Below are 24,383 nucleotides of genomic sequence, written 5' to 3' on the forward strand. Positions count from 1 at the left end.
CAATTTCCGGGACATATGGTTCATAATGAAACTCATTGCCATATGTACATACATGGTCTATTTTTGAGTACTAAAAATGTTCAAAAATTTTCTTTTTTTCAGTCTTTCATGCATGGTTTCTCCAGCTTTCTACTACATATTTCACGCCACTGTTTTTTGAGCTACCGATTTAAATTTTTATCCAAAATTATTCAAATGATATGTTATCTTTTTTCTATCCGTCTTTTATTTGGAATTTCACTGCACTTTCAAGCACATTGACACAAATCCTTAAAAGAAGAAATAATTTCTTCGTTTTTTTACTCTCTTTTTAATGTTTTATTCAGTGATTTTTTTTATCTAAATAAGTAAGTAAGGTACATGTGTTTAAAAACAAGAGGTTCTGGATATTTCTGGCAAGTTTTCGTTGAATTTTCATTCATCAACAAATCCTCAAAAGTATTGCAAATTTCCCCTTTTTTCATTCTTCCTTTGATGTTTTGTTCATTTTCCAATGATTTTGCTTATTCAAATCTCTCATCTCTCTCAAAATGCTTTTTTAAAAAATTGAAAATCAAAGATTACTGGGTGTTTCGTGGGTCTTGTATATTAAGGTTTTTAAGAAAAGTTTGCACTTTCCAGTTCAGTTCCGATTAATATGAAACAATGTAAAAAGTGAGTTCTGTTTAGTTAAAAGTAGTAAACGTGTGAAGCGACTTTTTTAATTAAATATTTCTTCGCTTCAGTGATGATTTTAATGATTTTTTGAGTAATACCCAATTTTCGGTGTTCTCACCAAAAATTAAAATTCCTTTAGGATTCAAAAACGGTTTCTTTACCCTACTGATTTTTAGCCATTTAACTTGATATTTACATAATTTATTTATAATGGCTGGGAAATTATTTATAATAAGATTCAGTGGAGTACATAGTTCATTTAATATATAAAATTTCACAAAATTGGCCTTTTTCAAAAACTCTTTTAGATGTACTCTTTTTTGTCCCGAAATGGGACCTCTCTACGCCATTAACTTCAGCAACCATTTACAAATCTTTGAAAGGTAGTTTATCATTCAGCAGAAATCCAAATAGTTGCGCAATTGTTGACTCTATCGAAAGCGACCAATATGTAGAGTTCTCAAGAATTATTGTTTTTAGGAACTACATAACACCTTTAATCATTTCATCATATTGATTGTTTCTATTTTTAAAAAATGCTTTTCGTGGGTGTCAAATAAAAAAATAATAACGAAATAAACTATTTTAAATACCTCCCGAAAAATGTAGGTCGTTAACTAAATTTCCATAATGGGATGTAGTATATCTCGAAGGAGACTCTTGAGGGCGGCCAAATAATCCTATACTATTCTGTGGAGCATAAACCAGAGATTCTTCGGCAAATGTTGATTGGTAATTGCGTTCCCTACGGCCCTGAAGGTTCAATCAACGGACGGGAGTAGTAGTGCGGAAAACGGCACTCTGAGTTTACTGCCATAGAATAACAATGAGGATCAAACATGTAATGGTAAAAGCGGTTTTGGAAACTATATTTCCAATATCTCTTTACCATTTATAAGGGAATAGTTGAAAATAACAGGATTTATATAAGTTTAATTCAGACGTATGTGCTAGCGATTGCCTATTTCAATGCAAATTATTTCTGAATTTCTTCAGAGCAGAATATATTAAATGCTCACATTTTTTGATCCTTCGGACCAAGCAGCGTGGAGGAAAAAGAGGTCAATGGTACACGCGAATGTATCTCTGAAATGGAAATAGGAACAATGTGTTAAAAACGAATTTAGAGATATTTCTGGTGCTCTGTAGGCGACGAATTTTTGCGAAATCCCAACAAATTTAGGTAAAAAAAATTTTTTCTTCAAAATTAACTGCATTGTTTAAAGAATCTCCCTTGTGGCCCGGAAATTTACAAAATTCTAACAGGATTTTGAGAGTTCTTAATATTAGGAACTAGACCGACATACATCCAAAAGATAAGTATCTAGTTTAGGAAACCCCTGTATTTTATCCTCGTGAAACTTGTTTATTTTACTTTTTCAAACCTATGAGATTCCTCATTTAAGTATTACAGTCGTTTTTAAATCGTTGTATACTGTTACAAATAAGAAGATAATTTCCATTCACCATTATGTCCATAAAGTGACTAGGACCCACTAATTCTTTCAAGTTTTTATTAGTTCTACATGTAGCCCAAAAATTAATATCTAGTCCAGGGACACGTTATATTTTATTTCGACGATCAACGTATTCACTCTACTTCTCCAAATGTATTAGCTTTCTGTTTCGAACATTAAATTCATTTTTATATCCCTAAATTCTAAATTGTTCGAAATAAGCAGATCATATACATTCACCATTATGTCCATAAAATGATCAGGAACTAATTTTCATAAAGATATTTTTAAATCTTCATAGTTCAAAAACCCAAATAAGAGACAAAATGTTTAAAAATTCTTAATTTAATTTATCAGATCACATACAATAATAATAATGACCATAAGTAGCAATTAGGAACTGGACACATTTACATTTATCTTCAACAACTCTAGTCATGATGAGGTAGCAATAAAGAACTACATTTTACTTCGTGTGTAATATTAGTCATAACTTCACTATATACGTATGTTTGAGATCATTATATTATTCCCTACTATCTAAATTTATTTACAATGTACAGTATTTACACATTAAGTATGCGATTTATTGTTATGGAATGTGGAAGATGTACATTATTTACAATAAGAAATAAATAATTAAAAACAAATGGTAAAATTAACAACACTTCTTGGATTTTACAGATGTAGGTAATAAATAAAGCTACCAAAAAATACCTATACTAAATTTCAATAACTATTGAAGAAGGACTAGTCAACGCTAAAACAATTAAATTTAATTAATTTGTATCGTGTAAGGAAATCTACAGAAAACTTTACCAAATAAATAATTTCATATACCTCAATCTCATTTGAACTTATTGTGGAAAGTAGTTACCCAACATAAGGCCGATACAAAAGTTCATCTTCAGGTATAATACTACTAGTTTCACTACCATGTTGTCTAACTACTGCATTATTTGGACTATCACCAGGTTCGGTATGGACTATTGAAGAACTAGGTTTTTGACTATTTTGTGAGGAGCTATTCACAGGCTTGTTGAGGTCGTGTTCCTTGGCCGATTTTGCATCTAGTTGCGCCTTTTTGCTCCTCTTCCATTTCATTCTTCGGTTTTGAAACCATATCTTAACCTGAAAGAGCGTACGCATTATAATTTATTGTAGCGTATGCAGCATTAAAATACCCACAAAAGGAAAAAATCAAAGCGTTATACTGCATTTCCTACGTGTAGTGCTATAAATTTAAGATTAAATAGTTACATGTAGGGATCTCGGAAATGGTATGAGATTTATGGTTGGTTAAACTGTTTGAAAAAAAATCTAAGTATCCCCAGGAAGTCATGTAAAAATCTGTAGTAATAGATCTAGATGTAGGAATGTGCCTGGAGGAAAATTCGTGTTCTTTAACTTGAGTGTCTGAAAATTTGATTTAATACCGTGCGACGTATTATAAAAAGTAGAGATTTGGCATCCCCAGCAATATCTCGTTAAAACCCTTGGAATTACCAGTGACTGATTTATTTCATTACTTTACAACTCAAAAACCGGTAAAAAAAAATTAGTTCGGGTTATAAAAACCTATTTTAGAGCTTTGTTCCCTGATAAAGTTATCTGATAATATGGCGACCCGGTTCATACCTGGGTTTCTGTCAGCATTAGGTTGGTAGCCACCTCAAACCTCTTGGGCCTGGATAGATATTTGTTCTGTCTAAATTGTTTCTCCAGTTCAAGGAGTTGTTGGGACGTAAACGCTGTTCTTGGTCGTCTGGTTTTACCTAACAAAGCATGACTACCCGGTGCACAACCTAAAACAAAGAATTTTTTTTATCGGAGAAGTTTATTTTTTATAATACAGAGAATTTGCTAAACATGCGACGCGACAAAACGACAGATATATGTTTATAAGGACTTTTTTCTTAAGGTTTATAGTAATATAACATGCCCTTCTGAAATTTCATTCATTTCAGCCAAAAGACTGAAAGTTTTCTTAGAGCTTATATGAATTTTTCCGGGAATATCCTGAAAATTTGTTTATAAGGAAGATGTCTCTCATATTTTTAATATTGTCTATTGTATTTTTTTCTGAATCTATATGAACAAGAAGTTTTATTGTGAACCACATTTTTCTTCCTTTAACTTAACTTTTTCGTTAAGTTAAGGTTTCTTTACTTTCATTTAAATTTTCATCTAAACAGTTTCTGAGATAATTGTGTTGTTTTCTGCAAAAACACAATAGGTTTGTCTGTCGATGATAAATCTTCTAAATTTCTATTTCTGGAAAGTATAAGGGTGTAAAAGTATGAAATTTCCTGGGAAAATTCTCTCTTTAAATGTATTAAGTCTGGCGATTGGCCAGTTTTTTTAGGAGAAAACATGCAATTAAATCGATAATTTTCTAAACTTTTTTGTCACGAAGTAATCCTATTCTGGATAGTTATTTTCATCACTATTTCATCAAATTTTCAAGTAGGATTTTTGTTAGAGATTGTATAAAAAAATCTCATTGTGATATAAAGTTCTTATAAGGTTACTTAGATTTTAAATTGAAATATTCTTATGAATTTAAAAAAAATGAATTTATCGAGAAAATTCTCTAAGTTTCTTCATCAGAAAGAAATTCCTGAACAGAGTTTCTTTAGTTTTAATCGGATTTTATATGGAACATATTCTAAAAAAATGGGCTTCTGAAGGAATATTCCCAAAATTCCTTTTTCTAATTTTAAAAATTGAAAATTGAGAGAATTGAGAATTGAAATTGAGAAACAAAAATGATTATGGGGTTATGATATTTTGCCTTGTAGAAACAACGTTGTGTTGAAACTACGCCTCAAACAAAGCTGAAGTTCACATCCTTAAATGATCATTTCCATGCCTATACTGACGTGGCATGATACCATTTAATGATTGTTACGCGAGCACTATTAATCTAGATGAATTTTTTAATTGGACATCATCAAGAAATTTGGAATTTATCTCGGATTTATCAACAATTAATGGAATGACAGAGGCTTATTTTATTATTATTAGTGCTGTCTAATCTTTTCCTGATTGCGAGCCCGTTTGTGGGTAATCAATAGCCCTGATTTATTGCTATGGAATTCACTGCTACAGTACGGAAATCGGAAAGTCCAAAGATTCAGTTGCTTTCCGTACAAATTGCCTGATGATTGCAATGATTCTTAGAAACACTCTTCTAAATTAAACTAATTCGCCTGGATGCGATCCAGCCGTGACAATTCATCGATAAGAAGGATTAAGCAGAAGGGAAATTAAGAGAAAACCTCTTTTCTACTCATGTGAAAAATCTCCCTCTACAATTTGTATAATAAACAATTTATTGGTAATAGCAATAATCATTATTGTAAGTAATGTAATTAGCGAAAGAAATATAGAAGTATCAATAAAGCAATTACGCTTATTGGCTCAGAGTTTAGCGAAATTGCCCAATTTAACAGATGATTAAATACAAGTGCAATTTGTTATCAAAACATGGTCCAAATGCATCAGACGCGAAACATTTTAAGGGTAAAGTGAAATCCTCTTTTGCCACCCCTCTTATTTCATTCTTTATGGGCCTTACTTCTTCTGTGAGGGTTAAATTAGGGTGTCGTTAAATGTATTACGATATTAAATTATCATGACAATGGCACAATCAGGGGTGCTGGTGATAAATACAGTGCAAACATACGGACCTTTTGGCCACAGGTTTTATACGCGCAATATGCTGACAAATTAGAAAAGACGACGAGGACGATGGGTATTTACGTAAACAATCGAGAAATGTTTTTGTCCTGAGCATTCAGCAAAACATTGGTTTTGTTCATGGAAAACTTGTGATAAATTTTCATATCTGCCAAAATGCAACAATGCAGGGCAATGTTGCTTTTTCACAGATGCGAGCACAGAGCATAGATATTGTAACAGCAGAGCGCAGACATATGACAGCAGAGCGCAAACACATGACAGCAAAGCGCAGACATATGACAGCAAGGCACAGATACCTTTTCACAGATATGAGCATGAAACCATAGATAGTTGGCAGATATAAGCACAAAAAGCAGAATTGCTTTGCAATGTTGCCTTTTCACGCACGTCCTCTTGCTTTCATCTGGAATTTAAAGAAATATGGAACAATCACTGAAACTTTCCGCATTGCTGGCAATTAAAATTCCACCACTAATTACGTTACTGGGCACGTGCTTTAGATTACACTACATCTAGTGATGACATGGCAGTCAAGTTGTCCTATGATCTGAGACCGAGACAGTTCGTTGCTTCTTCCACGAAATTCCCGATCCTCAAGCATTTTTCCAAAGTAAACAAAGCTTCGCACTCGAAACTTATATAATATTCCAGGACAGTAAAATCCCAGTAAGCAGGAGGGCACAAGGGGGAAAACTTTGCTGTAAATCAGATCAAAAGTGATGCGGATGTTTTAAATCCCTCCAGTGAATCGGGCGATTACTTTTTGATATATAGCGATATGCGAGGAGCTCACTGCGTATAAATCGGCAATATTAGGGTCTGCTCAATAGGGCTCAAGGAACGATTCTCAGCTAATCGGGATCACTTTTATTAAATTTTATTGGGACCCTATGATTGTTAGGTATATTTATTTCTTTGTTTTTTCATTTTATCTCCTATTCCAGCCGGTTATTGGAATAATATCCATTTTGATTTCTATGGAGTTATCCACCAGAAACAATTCATTGTAGAGCGTTACCTTGGTGCAGGGTTAGGAAGAAACTCTGTCTAGCGACCATCAGTAAAACGTTTTTGAATAAATATCAAAAGCGTCAATTTTTATTTAATTTTCAGTCATAGAAAAATGTTCTAAATTGTGTCCGTTGCATTTAAAAAAATCTAAATTCTACAGACACTTCGGTATTCTAAAAGTTCGAGTACTGGAGTAAGTAGAGAACGTAAACTGAGGGACGTATATATGATTAAAAAAATATGCATTCATGTTCTAATTCATTAAGGAAAATGTGATTTAGTACATCAATTGTCGCGAATTAACGCAAAAATAATAAATTCAAAGTAGAGCACCCAATTCAAGGGAAATGCTCTAACGCTCATACTGTATATGTAAATGAATTGACTTCAGACATACCAAGTCGAAATTTTGAGTTTCACCTGACGAACGAGCACATGATTTAGAACATGAATTACTTTGGGTGGTTCTAAATTTATCATTTCGAATAGAACACACACGATACGTTATTATACTACTTATAATAAAAATTGCAACACTTAGAAATAATGCGCTTATTTTAACGAAAGTTTGTAAATATATTAACAATACTATATAAAATAAATGTTATAACTTGCAAATTAACCGAAGTCCAGAAAGTTTTTAAAATTTGAATAACGTGTATAATACCTTGTAAATTTACATCCTCAGAAACTCTTTTAGGCATGGTTTTAAGCAAATGGTCTATTTCCTTTTGAGGTAGGGTATGTCAAGCAAATTGAATTGTATTTCGTAACACTGCTAAAGTACGTCAAAGGTTGTGCAGTATAGTAATTCTTGTTCCTGTCATATTCCATACATGTTCTATGGGAGAAAAATCAGGAGAGCGTGGAGGCCAAGGAAGCACATTAACATTACGACGTTATAGATGAACCATAGTTATACGAGTAAAATGTGACCGTGCATTATCTTGCTAGAAAATCACGTTTCCAATACGTTGAATGTATGGTATAGCTATTGGTTCTAACACTACCTGTAACGCACGGAGTTATATGTAAAATCTAATGAATCGTACTACTACTAAAACTAAATACGTATACTAATTTTGGTTAAGTTTGATGCATTAATTCCAGGCGTTGCAATGTTTATCATAAGTAGTATATTTGTTTTAAACTCTTGAGAAATAATATAAATGGTGCCTATTTAATGTGCAATGTAAAAAATGTAAAACATTCATGGAAATGTAATTTCGAACAACGATTGCTTCGAGGGTCTTGAATTGTCTCATATCATTTTAAATAGAACACATAGATCATTTACATACATTTTGAACTCTTGAAAAAGTTTCAAATTATGCTTGTTTCATACTCTATTTCAAAATTTAAATCCTTCAGCGATATCAGGATTGGAAATACAAAATAGAAAGGTGATTTAGAACAACAATTTCGTGAACATTTGTGAGTATTTAATTTTGACAGAATGTTGCATATTTTGAACTCATGAGATTTTGTTTTTGTGAGGACATATCGGGTTTATTCCTTTAACATTTGGCTCCGATGCGCTACTGAGATATAGATATATTATTAGTCAGGACCCCTTGTATATATTAATATATTTTGAGCCCTAAGGAAATGCCCTAAACTGTTGAGCTTCATATTCTATAACAAAATCTAATAATTCCTGAGTCCGATAATTAACAACGCGAGTACTTATTGTCTATTTGAAATGTTAACATAGCTATATCAGTGTATGTATCATAGAATGTCTTATATATTTGAACATTTTTTAACCCTAGAGCTGTGCTCTAAATTTTGTCAGTTTTATATTCTGTTTGAAAATGCATCTATTAACAGAGATTGAGCCATAACGATGTTGCTTAAATTGAAGACCCCATATATTTCTGGATTTAGAACCGTAGAGAAAAGTTTTAAATTTTATAACTTTTATTTTCTATATCAAAAAGTACCAAGACAGATGTAGACAAAGCTGTTTTGCTTTAAAGGGAACATTTCGTATATTTTAACATATTCCGAATTCTCAAGAAAAGCTCTACATTTTGTGAGCTCCATACGAGCTCTTATTAATCAACAGAAACAACAATATAAACATCTTGTAAAAATAACACTCCTTATAATATAACATATTTCGAACCCTAAGCAAATGCTCTAAATTTTGTTAGTTTCAGTTTCGTATGATATATCAAAATGTAAATTTATCTGGCACTGAAGTTGAAATGGCCCAGATATTTTAACATATTTGGATTCGATAAATCTAAAGTTCCTCAGTTTCGTGCTGTAAGTTCATCAAAATATAATATTTTTGAAACCGAAGGTCGGAATTGCGAGTTTTCGTTGCTCAAACAGAGATGTGCACATAACTCTGTTGTTTTCGATAGAAAAACTCGGAGATTTTAACTTTAACGTATTCGAACCCTAAAGAAAGGTTCTAAATTATTGAGCCGCATGTTCTATATTAGAACGTATCAGTTCGGAAACGCAACAGGCCGAAAGGTGGAAATGCGAGTTCTTGTAGAGCACACTGAAGTGCAGATATAATTGTTTTGTTTTAATTCGAACACCCCATATATTTGAATATATTTCAAACCTTATAGAAACGTTATATTTTTTTAGTTCAGGTTCTAGATTACAATGTAACACGTTCTGAGCCACGGAGATGGGAAATAACAATAGTCATAAACTGATATAAGAATTCTGGATTTCGAAAATGAATCGATTTAGGTTGCCAGAGATGGCGTTTGAGATTTGACACACATCATGTAACAACAGATGGCGCCAGCACCTTTTCGTCGTATTGCCTTTTTGAGGGAAAAAACCTAAACACGAGCTAATTAATTAGTTGCTCTGCCGTAGCAGGACAGAAAGAGAAAGAGTGAAATAATCGTGGCTTTATGAAGGGTGTTCGCCTTCGACCTACGCAAATTGGAGGGGAGGATTTGGAATCCATCCCCGTTCAGAAAGGGCCGACCTATGCGGTTTCGGGGATTTTTCACGGCTAATTTGTATCCCGTTGAATGCCACATGTGTTATTTGCTTCGGCGATACGTTACATGTTAGTTAAGTTTTATTGCAGGGCTGCGATGTTGATTCTATAAATTTGCAATCTGTCGCTTTTCCATTCAACCATTCAACGCCTAAACGGCTCCTTATTGTGCCGGCGATGATGAATATGCAGCTTATTTTGATTGCTTGCAATTAACCACCCTTTAGGCTGCACGACCCTTCGGAAAGGGATGTTTTGTCACCATGCGAAAAGTTAATTCTCAGCCATCAAGTAGTAATTAATTATAATTAAGCAAACGCGGTTGATTTTTTACAACGACGCAGGCTCTTCTATTAGATTCACCCGAAATCAAACAGATATGATTAGAAAGCATATTTGTAATCTTATACAAATAATAATATAAATCAAAATTAATAAATACCTACAATTGATATTACTTATCTGAAGGTAATCTGGGTTTCGTTATATTAAATTAAATCCGAGTATAAATCCCCATTTAATGAATTGGGTTACAGAATTAAATGTTGTGTTCCTGAGCATAATCGCTATTTCTAAATTATTATCTGAATCTGATACAGATGGTCAATTAATCCGAATATTATTGGCTAAATCAAAACTGACGTTTTCCCATTGTTTGTAAATGGGAATTAAGCTGAAATAATGAAAATCGATTTGAGCGATAAATTATTTCAATTGAAGATGGAGAATGGCATTCTAATACGGGGTGTCGGCAGGAATAACGGGCACTTCATTTGAGACGCGATTTTTGCATTAAAATGGGAGGAAAATTAGAATATGCCTAAGAAATGGTTGTTAAGGAGTGTTCTTTTGCTACAAATCCTCTGCCGAAATGGAAAAAATCGGTAGCAGCATCTGTAGCGCGGAATTAAGGGGAGTTCGAGATAATTAAGTTGGAGAGCTTAGAGAAAAAAATATATAATAGCTACAGAGCTACATGAATGTCATTGGAGTGGTATGTTTCAAAAGCAGTTAAAATTATTTTTAATATTTCGTAGTTTCTCCAATAAATTTAAATATTTTCCCAAATTTCTGTCTGTTGCACTATTGCGTCAGCAAGGTAACGGTAAGTCCTAATTTACCTTTGAAAATAAAATATTAAATAAAAACTTTATCCACCTCAGAACTATACAATAGTCATTGACGTAGTATCGCCTAAAGGCATTTAGGATTTTTCAAAGAAATGTTTACTTTCTCACATATATTTTTCTTCTTCATACTTTTTCTCTTGCACGTATTGTATGTATTCCCCACTTAATTTGAAAGTGTCAATATTTAAAAAGAAAATTATGCACTACAAACCTACATCAAAGTCAATGGTATAGTATGGGTCTATCAATGATAAGTATTTTTTCAAAAATGATTTCACTTCTTCCATGCATTTCGATTCGTCAGATTTTTCCCTTGCAGGCCGCTGTGTATTTTCCCATTTAATTTGAAAATATCGGTATTCAAAAAAATAATAGATTACGAAATTACATAAAAATCAATGACATAGTATGATTCATAGCGTCGTCCTTTAAGAAGTCCGCTCAAATAAACATAGCAAGTACGACATTTCGGAGATCTTTTTAATGTGATACTCAATCCTTAAAATTATCAAAAAAAAGCTCATTCTGTTTAGATTGCTCCATTCTGACCACTATCCAGAAAGTGCTCCTCTACTGACTCCTGTTAGTTGATATCTAGAATGTAATCATTTTTGTGATAAACCCGGCTTCAAACCTCCCACACATCCCATGATAACTTTTGATAACGAAAAAGCCGGAGCAGAGAGAGCATAACTGGCGGGCATACAGCGAAATTTAAATGGGATCCGAGGTCCAATTTCACGGTTGCATGGATTAGTGTTTGGACTGACTGTTCCCTGCGCATTATATGTGATAATTAAATGCAAATTGTAGCTCATCTAAGCGGCCTTGCTGAAAACAGCCAACTCTTGATGAACTGTAATTGGATTATGCCTAACAATGAACATCAGCGAATTGCGGATGAGCTTTCTCCTGCTCTTTTGGCGTCGTTCTCGGCCCGCTCACGAAACGATTTTGTTAATCGTGTCTTAGCTCCAGTTTTCGTATACATTCGGGTCCAAGGAACGCTTTTCTTTTGTTTAGTTTGAGTTTTTACAAATCAACTTCATCCTTTGCACAGAGCGGCCAGTGAAACTCTAAACAAAATGGCGAAGGCGCCATCCAATAATCTTTTTAAGATGCCATTTTATAGTTTTTTTTTGCAGTTCCACGAAAATTTAGATCCCAATAAAACAGCTCTCAGACTATTGAGTTTATTGCTGCTGGCGAATTTCTTATAATCAAATTATCAAAATTTATTGTCTGCTATTTGCCTTTTGAATCGCCTGTTTAAGAGGATGGAGGGCAATCAGTCGAAATGGTTTATTTCACGCAGTTTTTGCCCCGTGTGTAAATTGGGTTCCATTCTATTTCATTAGTGGATTAACAGTAGCCCCGAATGGGCCGAAAGCCCTGCAGGCCGAGGGAAGGGAAAACGAGGCGAAATGCGTCATCTTATTGACAAAACAAACAATCTGACTGACGAGCTGCTGTGAAACGTCACGAGAACGGTAAATTCGGCATGTAAACACATTCTAACATGATCAACGCTACATTAGATCTGACAAGTTTGTACTGAAAGCACTATCTGGAATAGGTTTTGCTCTATTAGGTTAAAGTGGGAAACTGGAATTATCTTGGTTCTGCCAGAATTTTCACTCATATTTGAGGATAACTATGTCATACGCTGGCAAAGAAATAATTCGAAGTGTTACTTCAGGGGGAATAGATCTTAGTACTGGTAACTTAATCTGAAAAATATTTTTCATAGATGTTTAGAGACAATACACAAAACAGCATTTATTAGCGAAATATAACAGTTTAGGCATAGGAACATAATACAGCTTTACAAATAATATACAGGGTGTCCCCGAAACCGTGGTACAAATAAATATTGGGTGCTAGAGAATAAAAAATATAGCGATTGAGCTAAACTTGCCTCGTACAACAATAGCTAAATTCGGAATAAAACTTACTGTTCTTAATTTATAGATTTCAAATTGCCCCTGGGGGCTTCTAACTGCTGTTAGATACAGATTTGTATACCAATAACTTTAAAAACCTCAAAAGAGAGAAATCTAATAGGTTTAAGTCGGGACTTCGTGATGGCCAAAGATGTTCACCGTCCCGAACAATCGACGAAAACGACAAAAACGACGAAAACGAAACATCAATGTGGGACATTCATATTCAAGAACTACCTTATATGTATAGGATAATGAGCAGGAGCACCGTCTTACATGTATCATACACATTATCTTAAGGCTCCCTTAGGACATTCTCCAAAATCAGAGGTTGTTTCTTAAGAATCTGAACATTCATTCCCCAGTTAGATTTGCTGTTGATTTGATGATTTGATGTTCTCTCATAAAATGAGGGTTCTCTATGTTTTAAAAAGAGTTATTTCTTCAAATAAATATACCCCTCCTTGTAAATGTTTCTTGTGCGTGAATAATATTTTATAAAGAAAAAGGGTCATAATGTTAGTTCTGAAATAACAAATTGCAGAAATCACTCCTGGGTTAAAACTCCCTTGGTGATAAATTTTGAATAGGAATGAAGTGATATGGAAACAGCTTCTCTTTCCGTAGATATATAGAAATTGATAATTTGTTAACCCTCGTCGCTTCAGAGATACGTCTGGTAATAATCTCTGAATCCTTCGGTAGTGGCCTTTTGTATTGGTTCCTCTTCTTGATTCAAAATGAGGATGTTTGGTCTTCCATTACTCAATTTTGTACGAAATGAAACAGTTTCAATTAGTTTGTCGCAAAATTGTTTAAAAGTTCGATAATCTGGATGCTAATTATTTGGATAAATTTCTAAGTAAATTTCAACACTACGATGACTTCTAAAATTTTATGGAAACATTAAATGAAGATCCTCATCGTGAACCTTAGAACCAGTTCAGTTCATCATAATTTCTTTTTTATCCAGACGGTGTTATTCGACGTGTATTGTTTGAAGGTGCCAACATGTTGCGATTACCTGGAGAAACCATAAAGCTGATATATCCGACCTTTTAATCCCAAACGGCCGTACAGGGAACTGGCCAAATTCACAATGCGTATACGCAAATGAGCACACTTAGAACAATGCTTCCTAGTCATTAGCCGGCGACAATAAGACACAAAAACAAATTCATATATATTCCGCCAACGCTCCAATTCCAAACTTTCCCTGGAAATGGCAGTATTACTTTCCGCCATTAAAACCATCCCAGAGCTCCCTCGCAGAATTAAAGGTATCCTGGCAACATTGGCTAATTCCGTCCGCCCCTTGCTCGTTCCCGACTTTGCAATTAACTAACTTGATTTGGGAGATCCCTTTTCGAGGATCTGTTCACAATGTGTTGTCAATGTTTTGTTTCTCCGCATCCCGGTGCTTTAGACTGGAATACGAATGCCTTTGTTGTTTAAAGAACCATTTTCCTCTTTTCTTCTCAAAATATCCTGTATTTATGGCATACTTCACAACCCTCTCCTGATAATCACCCTTTTAATTAGCGGTGAAGCAGCCCTTTTACGCCCCATTAACGATTTCCCAGGGTAATTAACTCACATCGAGGTAATGCGGCAATTTAGTAAAGCCGTCCGTCGGTAGATGGAGAATAGATCGTAATGGCGAGATGATAGATGGCGACACTGGATTTTTTCTTAAAAACTTAAGATTCGGCAATTTGTCAAGAATCCAAAAAAAATTCATATATTCTTGTGGGTAATGAAGGTTAAGAGTTTCGTAAGTTTTGCTCTTTAACGTACTCTCAAAAACTAGACAAACAAAGGATGTTGTCCTCCTCCGGTTTTAATTCATTTAGTGGTACATGTTTAATTAAGGAGACCTTTTAGCTATCGCTGAGACACAGTGGGATGGAGTGAGTCTAGAACGTGCCCTTGGTTCAATTACTCTACAGTAAAATCACATCTCAAACCGAGGTCACATCCTTTGAATAACATAAAGACACTTTATCTGTAGACCTATGTTCCGTTGGTTGTATTGCAGGAGTTGTAGCCATTTATGAGGACATTATGACTCTTAAACCTTGATGGTAGGGTCTGTTATGAACAGGACAATTTTCATAGAGGCAAAAGATACAGTTACAAAAAGTACTTATGAACCCCCATCCGTATCATGTATAAACATTGTTATATGGTTTAATTAACGGTTTAACAAGACAGTGAGCTGTTGTATATGTTGTGGTCAAACCTAAAATTACTTAAAATTACCCAGGAATGCGGAAATAGGTTAGATGTATAGCCAGGGTTAGTTCAGGTTAGGTTAAGGTTAGCCAGGATTTCACAGGATCTGGAATTTCTCCTCTCAAGACCTCAAGAAGTAACACATGAGATTAAATTCCAACACACAGAGTCACCAAATATATTTATGAACCCCCACCCGTATTATGTAAAATTATTATAATACAATTTTATTCAAAGTTTACACCTTGTGGAAAAACTTGCAGGGTGAAATGTACCCAGATAAATTTATATGGATTGCCGTCGGGCAGCCCAAGAAATATTCTGTTAGTACCTATTCATTAGAAGAAATACTAAAGTAGATATATCTAAAACCAATCAAAATCTTATACAGTTGTACAAATGAGTCATAAAATAATTTAAAAGTTAGTGGAAATGTTGCATTTTTCAATCCATTTTAGTTTCAAGCTTTCAGATATACTTATAAAATTTTATCCTGAAGATGACTTAAAATTTCATGGAAATGTCGTTAATTTTGCAATTTCAATTATGTTTTTTCGAAGCTATACCGAACCCTGCAGATGCGTTAAAGGATGGTCGAACGGGCGTTTTTATTCTACTATTGCAATTTCTCTTTTTCAGAATAATTATGAAATGCACTCTAGTGATGATAGTCATTCGAAACGTTGCTTATAGTCACATTTAAGTTTCACCTTTTCAGAGACAAAATTCATCCCTAGTGATGGCGTAAATCTAGTTGAAAGTTCTCATCGTTAATCTCATTAATTAATCAATGATAATAATATTAATTTTTAAAATTTTAAAGCTTAGTCCTGTAGATGATTTGGAGGTATTCGAAACGTCGTATGTTTAAGTGCTGTTATTAAAACTTTTTCAAATAAGTACTGTAGACTTGCCTCACGTGTCAGGTAGGTAATATACAATAATTTTACTAGAAGGGTATTTCTTGATATCACTTCTCTAAAGTTAAGTAGTTATATAAGCGCACACGTGTGACAAAGCACAATTTACCGCACTCTCGTGAGTAAACGAAAACAAACAGCTTAAAAATAAAAATGCATTACTCGCTATAAGATTAATTCTCCTTCTATTTGAAATAGATTTTAAAAAATGATTCACACATATACTTCGAAAATAGGCAATGTTGGTTGAGAAATAACTAAGATATTTTTGGTAATATTCAATAGATTCCTAGTATATTAGTTCCCATACTCAAGATATTTTTTATCATATATTCTTATCCATTATCTCAAACATTTATTTTTTTACTTGAAGTATGTGTGTTAACTGATGTACTACAAATAGGCGCCTATACAGGGTGTCCTTTTTTTCTCGTACAACTAAGAAAAAGTTACCTTTTGTGTGCGGTATAACTGAGGGCGTACCAAACACAAGTTGTACCAATACGAGAAATTTCAAAAATTCCCAAAATACTTAACATTCGACATTGACCTCGATAACATTACCTACGACCGTTTAATGTACTTGAGGGTGTATCTAAACATCATGATATACTAAGAATAACACCTTGTTTTTCTGTCTTGGTTTAATGGTGTTTCCAAGCAATTTTGTGATACAAGCTGTTATACATGATGGAAGTTAAGGCAAGAAAAGCGATATTTTCTGGTTGTTTAAAAAAATTATGAAATTTCATTATGAAAACTGTAAAATCGCAAGGAATTACGTTTGGGGAGCATGCAGGCCAAGGAACTGGTCCAGTATATCTGTTCCACTTTCAAACTTTTATGTTAGGTGTTTTTGTGTCAAGTCTTAATATTATTACAACGTTCTTAAGTGCCAAGTTAGATCAAAAGTGGATTTTCGGCCATCAACTCGTAAATATGTGCTTTGTACTGTAAATTCGCAAATGAAACATGGTAAGCAGTAAAGGTAAAACTAAAGGTAAATTTTCACGTTACAAACACTTTAATAAGGTAATATTTTTGGGGCCAAAATTTTCGATACTGATTTCTCCATATTAAGCATCGTACGAAAATTTACACAATGATAGAGGTAAAGAACATACTTAAAGTTGAAAACGCTGAAATTATTATCTTTGAACGCACGTTATTTACCTTTGAATTATAATAATCCAATATTTGAAAAAAACTCGAAAAAAAATCGTAAGGGGTTACCTACTTCACTTTTTCTCTTAAAGGTACTATTAAAAGTTTTAAAACCTATACAAATAAATGCCTCAACTTTTCTTATAGCCTGTACTTACATATGAATAGATAAAGGCACAGTAGCATGACCAATAAGAAATTTATCTATTATTCCTTCCAAGTATTAAATAAATCTCTAGAGGGAGCAATGAAAACAATATTTGCCACCGGCAATTATATTGCTATTTCGTTGTTTAAGGACGGTTTTTACCGTTAAAGGCAACAAACATAATAAATTTAATAAAAAATTAAATCGCAATACGTTAGGTCCAGAAAGCGTGAAGGCCAAACCACCGCGCGGTATATTACACCTGCACCATTTTTCAAATTTTATATGGGCTATTTTACATGTTATTTTGTATTGATCGACAATCATATATACAAATAAATGCCTCGACTTTGATAGTTGTATATTGACACATATACTATTCAGAAGGGAATGCAGAGTTGATGACTGGGAAGGCAACGTTTAGATATATTTCCTTTAAATAAACACCCGGTTAGAGCAATAAAACATCGTGTGCGGTCAGCAGTTAAATTGTTATTTCGTTGTGAGTCTTTAAGGCCAGTTTGAACAACCTGAACTAATCCACTTACAATTCTTTTCATCTCTTATAACACATTTATACAACTTTTACTACCTCTGCTGGCACTTGCTAGCAATTAAACAAAAGTTACAAAATTATGAAGAAAAATACAAAAATTTATAAAAAATGGTTACATTTTTATTATAATAGACCCGAGAATAAACCAATATTTTGGATAACTCCATAAAAAAATATCACAAGAGATTAAGTCCGGTGACCGTGCAGAACACGGAACCATCCATTAAAATATTTGTGCCATTTTACAACTTTTACAGCTTTGGTTAAATGTGTAAAGACAAAATTGAATTGAACAGAAGGAACTGAATTGGAAAAGTAACTTATGATTCTTTCCTAAATGCAGTATCTCATCCCCAAACTAATATACATTTTAGTACAACTTTTAATGTTTCTGTTCCATGTTTATTAAGATATTTCTGTATGTTCCAATATCTTTCTTTTTATTACTGCAACAAAAAGCCAATGTACCGTTGTATTGTGTGTTTTCATTTGAAGCAGTAAAAATCAAAGAAAACACTGCAAGTTGCCGACACAAGTAAGAGTTGCGACTTGTTGCCACAATGGAGACATCTTCGTCCTCCAACCACTACTGTTCCAGTTGCTAAAATCTTAATGTACTTCTGCACAAAAATTAACGAGAAATAATCCGTAATAAAATGTTCTTATTTTTCCTTTGGTAGAGAGTGGTTTGAATAAACCTCCAGCGGAAACATAGAAACATTTGCCGCGGCAATTAATCTACTCTTTTCTAAGTAAAAATCCTTTTGCAAGTAAACTGACGGAGAATCCACTACAATAATAATTGTTCTACATAACCCCAAGGGAAATACTACCCCTCAGTTTTAAAAATATACCATTTTCCCTTCTGAACATACTCTTCAGTTGTGACCGAAATTCTATTTTTTGCTTCGATCCTCCATTAAATAGAAAATTAAAATTCCATGAACTGCCACTAAATTCTACTAGTTTCAGCTTAAATTTCAGCAAAATCAAAAATGCCACTGAAGTACCTCAATAAAGATCCGAATTTAGTATATATTATCAAGCCAAATTGGCCATAAAAATAAAGAACAGAGAGTGTGGAAGAAATGAAAATATTGAGGGGAGCGTTTCTCGGGGAAAAACTTGGACACCCTGTGCCTTTGAAACGCTATACTGCTCTTGTATTACTGCACTTGTATTAATTAGAACACCTCTTATCGAAATATTTTTTAACCGATCCCGTATTTCTACTTTTGTCGTTTTATCTCTCAATTCAAAAGTGCGTTCAGTATGTCCCTGTGGTTGTATAGGATAATTTTCCAGTTATAGCGAACCTTTGCAACATTCAGTATACACTAAATAATTGGCATATCACAGCCATTAAAATCTAGCGATTTTCCGAATTTCCATAATAACCTCTATTTGATTTTATGTTGCTGATTCTTGCGTGAATTAGCGTTCAAATTTTCATGAAAATCAGTAGCTCTTTTTTTTCGGAATTCATAAGAATTTGTTTAACCTAAAAAGATGTAATCAATAACTTTCTCTTTGTCATTTTCACGATTTTGAAATCAGTATAAGTAGGCCCCCGATTTTTTCAAATCAATTTTCTCAACTAGAAATAACGATTTTTTAATATTTACATTTAATATTAGAAATTTAGTAACATTAAATCGAGGTTTATGTCAAGAGAAACTCGATATTATAAATTGGTTATTTACCTCCTCAGAATAACTCTAATTTGTTCATGGAAGTGATGCAAAGTTTGTAATATCAATGAAAGTCAGTGGCGTACTTCATTTCTATATGAACCTCAAGGACTTTACACAATTTTGAGTGATAAGAAATTCTTCCTTGGCGTTTTAGCTTTTTCAACCCCTTTCGACGCCATTTGATTCTTCTGTTGTTGCTGTTCCTTACTTGAAAATTATGTCTTGCACGCCCCTGTTTTTATTCATTTCAAATGCATGTTTTTAAAATTATACACCACCCTTGTAGCGCTTAATGTGTAATAACTTATCGACTCCCAGTAATTTATCAAAATTATTTTTTTATTTATATTTTTTTGGTCCCTGACTTTAAAATACATCTAGCACGCCGCTGTTTGTTCGGTAATTAAAAACGAAAAAATTTGGTTTTATAGATTATAACTTCTGTATTATATAAACAACCATTGCGCTATAAATTATTGGGACAGCACGGCCTTTTAAAATCCAGAAATTTTCCGAACTTTTTTACTCCAATTTGATTTGTTGCCTGGTTCTTAACTGAAGAAAATTATGATCTGTACACTCTGATTGTTACAAATTGCTGAAAATCCTGTCTTACAATCAGTGGCAGATCTAGAGGAAGGGGGGGTAAATGGGACCCCGGACAAAGTACCGAATACTGCTCGGAAACATTTGCCGGCGGCAATAAAGTTATTATTTCTCAATAGTTTTTACCGTTTTAGGCAACCAATTGTACGTTTTACGCCAAAAAAATTGAATAAATTAAGAAAATCAAAGGGCACTTATGACGTTTCATGTTACATGGTCTGAAATTACGTATTCACGCGACTTTAACTTTAACCCACCCGCTCAGAAATCACACAATGCGATCACTTTCACACAATCCAGAAACACCGTAAAGACTTACCGGCTAAATCCTGCAGCCTCGGATAGAACATCCCCGTCCTCGCCAACCACTCCATTTGGATCTGATGGAACTGATTATGGGGATTCACCGGAATGTGCACTTTCTGCATCAAACTACCCTCCAAGCTCTGGAAAGCGGAGCTTTGAGGGGCTGTCTGATACGTGTACAGAGCGTTCGAATTCAAATAACTATTGTGGTTTAACAGTCCGGGTCGGGGGACGAAGGCCGTGGTGGTAACTTCTTCGCAACCGGGCGAAATCGGGGGACTTTGACTTCTTGTGGAGTTGGAGGAGTTGCTCCTCGCCTCCGATGGACTCGTGGCCCTTTCCTCGTTCCGGGACAATAAAGCGTCAATGCAGAAGGATCCTTTGGGTTCGTGGTGGATTTTTGTGGTGTCCAGTCTTTTCGTGTCTTGATGGAACTCTGCGGAGGAATGGTGCATGGCTGGTGGCACTGAAACTAGTTTAAACGACCGCTTCAATCTCCCGTGATTGTCAGTAAAGATCAATTTATCAGTTATACGAGACTTAACGGCAGCTCAGTGGCAGATAGACTAAACGATTTGAAATGTATTATCCTAATAATATGAGACATTACATGAACATTAGACGATACATTACACACTCTCCGGCACTGCGCGCTGACACTTAGACCCCATTGGGTGGCGGCGCTTGGGCCCCGCCCCCAACCCCTATGTTAGGAGGTCGTCGCCTAGCAACCGTTGACTTGTAGCAGGCGATTCTCGACCTTCCGACCTAGGCATTTTGTGATTAAAGTTTCATAAGGTGATTCGGAATCTCCGTCGAAAGCTAAACCTCGTTAATTCTTAGTGGTTTCTCACTTTGTTCCAATTCAGTAGATTTTAGGACTTCTAATGGATTACTAATTGGATTCGATTGTTTCATTTGTAAAGAGCATTTGGCAAACAACGGAGGAGTCTAATTAATTTTGTTTATTGCTGTTGGGAGTGGTTGCTAATGCCTGAGGTCGTAAGTGTGAAATATTGCGTTTGCATTAGGATCACGGCCAAGTATTCACTTGTTATGAACCTATGCTTACCGTTAATAACAGCTATGTGTTTGTCAGTTATTTTAACAAACGCTGCAGGTTACGTTCGGATCAACTGTGCTCATACAGTGGAAAGACATCAGATATTTTAGAGATAACATCTCTTTTTCTCAAAATGTCCGTTATTTAAATTCGTTGATTTCTTGTTACCCAATACAAATGTGATGTAGGTAAATTAATGTTTGCTTAAGTAACTATCTATCTAGGAAACTTAAGTAAGTTTTTTAAAATCGGACAAGCGAAAACGTTTTTAGTTCCTAAAATTTAGGTTTAGAATTCACTTTTTTATTATACTTCTAGCAAATTTATTACATATTTAGAGAGATATATCGCGTGGAATTAGATCTGGAGAACTTGCAGGCCACGGAACGAATTTATTAAGCTCCGCCCAGCTTATCAAATAAAAACACTTGAAACTGTCATTAAGAAAAAAGCATAGAGATTATTAGTGACCTTATTTTTAGGTAAATCGAAGTTTGGTGGGGTTAGGATTACATTTTTGAACAGAAAGTATATTAGTTTCTCCATCAACGTTTGGTTTTTGAAACAAAATTAACAAAAATTTGATATATTGATAAAATTTTTAAAAAAACTTTAAACCTGTACCTACAAAGCAGATTAAAATGTGATGGTTGTTTACAAAATATCAAATACAGTATATCATAATCTGATTACTTATAATATACTGTTTGATATGATGTAAGCAAACTATATTTTAGTGACTTTTATACTAAGATTTTTTCTCTAAAGTTTTTTCCTTTGATTTTTTTTCTAAACCATGTGATGATGGCTTAAAAACCGAAAAACTAATGTAGTTTCTATTAAAAAATCTGATTCCAATTCCGTAAAGCGATTTACCTACAGATTTTGAAGGATTAATACTACAAATTGCAATATTTTATTTTTGTTTATTCTGATTTTTTAAATATTTTTCCTGTATAATTTCATAACTTTCGCTGATAATTTTTCATTGAGAATTCAGATATGATTTCAAGTCGTTACATAAGATTGTTATTATACAGAGCGGTTATTATCTATATTGTTGTATAAGTAATTACTTTTGTAAAAAATTTAAAAAAAGACACAAATCGGTTAAAAAGATAATGGATGAAAGCCGTCTTAAAAAAATGGCTTCCATCCGCCATTAAGGCCTTTTCGACTAGATTTTCGTCTAAGACATTCTGACGTCTTAAATGATAGACCACACGATCAATATTTTTTGTTATTGCACCTATTTTTGAAACTTGCTTTAACCATCCGCTATTTATTTTTTATTGCACCAAACGATCTGATTTTTATTCATTACAATCTACTTGTGAAGACCTTTCAAGTGATGCATCGCACGGCGCCTTTCCCATTTAAATTTATTCATCAAAATGGTGTCGATCCACCATTGATATATTGAATACTCTTAATGCACTTAGGCAAAATCAAATAGAAAGAAATTGAATTTTCTTCTGTAGGCACTGTGAACTTTGAATTTCGTAAGATGACCCCCACACTCACCCGATTTATATCCGTCGGACATTTCTAGATCAGTTATATAGTGAAAGGTGCTTCTAATTAAATCATAAATAACTCATACATATCTAATAGTATGCACTATTGAAGAACTTCTCTGGACTGAAACATTAAGAATGTTCTTGCTATTCTTAGAAACTCTCAACATCATGATTTCCTGTAGAATTTGAAACCTCCAAGTAGGAAAAATGTAAAATTCCTTAAGCATATACTAATTAAAGGTCGATAATGCACTGGCGCATTTTAATGAATTCACTCACATTACCGCAGACAGCAGCAGCGGTGAAGAAGACTTTGGCTAAATTTGTTTAGTTTACATTAGGCCTTGCCATTTCTTCGCCGACAAAGAGCTAACTAACCATTCTTCGACTTAATGAGAACGATTGTTAATTTGGAATCAATTACTTAATTGCGCATTAATTATACATATTCTTTGTAAACATCGGGAGAGAATTTAAAGCGGACGGTGTTTGCACAAAACGTAAAACTCACTCGGCTAATTATATGTCAATATGACTTTATAGCTGAAGCACCAGCGTATTTTGTTATTTAAATACGTTTAAAATCCAATCAATTAACTGACGTATTGACTTTTAAAGAAGCTAAATGCTGTCTTAGCGCATTCCCCGTATTTACGTACGTGTCCAAGAGCCTAGATTTATTAATTGTTTGCTCTATTGGTTCTGAATCCTGATGTTTGGATACCGTCAAAGTTCATAGATAAAAGGTAGTCGCATTGTTGTTACAGTGTTTCGTTTAGATAGCTGGAGCTGCTGTTTACTCGCGCATATCATTACCGAACAGACGACAGGTTCTATAGGTTCTCTTAAGTACAAACAAAATTTCCATGTCTTTATTTTTTTTTCTTGTTCTTCGCTCGTATGTGCCAGAACTCCTTGTCGATACCCTTGAGACGTCTACAAATGCAAAATATTTGAACACTAATTATATGGAGCACTCTGTAGCGGCTTACCAAGGCAAATTGAAACCTCTGGTGGATCTTTCAGAGTTGCTCAAAAACTACATAAATGATATCACTTACCAATTGCTATAGGAACAAGAGAAGAATACCTCTAAAAGACTGCTACAATTTCGGGTAAAATGGAAAGACACTGTCGTCATAACCGGACCATTCTGAACCCTCTTTGCTCTTCAAGACAATCCCACTTCTCGTTCCCTTTAACCACTCCACATATCCAAATGAAAACTTTTTTCCTCGCCTTCTATTAATGATTATCTATGTAAGTGACCTAAGTGCTTTTGCCTCATGAG

The 24,383-nt window shown here is 34.1% G+C and overlaps 1 protein-coding gene across 1 annotated transcript; it reads right to left on the bottom strand.

The window, feature by feature from the left end:
* Nucleotides 1-2,892: 2,892 nt before the first annotated feature.
* LOC136411130 (motor neuron and pancreas homeobox protein 1-like) lies at nucleotides 2,893-21,312 on the bottom strand. Its single transcript, XM_066393582.1, has 3 exons — nucleotides 20,523-21,312; nucleotides 3,753-3,919; nucleotides 2,893-3,245 (listed from the first exon to the last, which is right to left on the bottom strand). The coding sequence occupies exons 1-3, from the start codon at nucleotides 20,962-20,964 to the stop codon at nucleotides 2,988-2,990; spliced, it is 867 nt and encodes a 288-aa protein (XP_066249679.1). The 5' UTR covers nucleotides 20,965-21,312; the 3' UTR covers nucleotides 2,893-2,987.
* Between the last annotated feature and the right edge of the window lie 3,071 nt (nucleotides 21,313-24,383).

The sequence above is a fragment of the Euwallacea similis genome, chromosome 9 (assembly GCF_039881205.1).
Source record: "Euwallacea similis isolate ESF13 chromosome 9, ESF131.1, whole genome shotgun sequence".
Classification (NCBI taxonomy): domain Eukaryota; kingdom Metazoa; phylum Arthropoda; class Insecta; order Coleoptera; family Curculionidae; genus Euwallacea; species Euwallacea similis.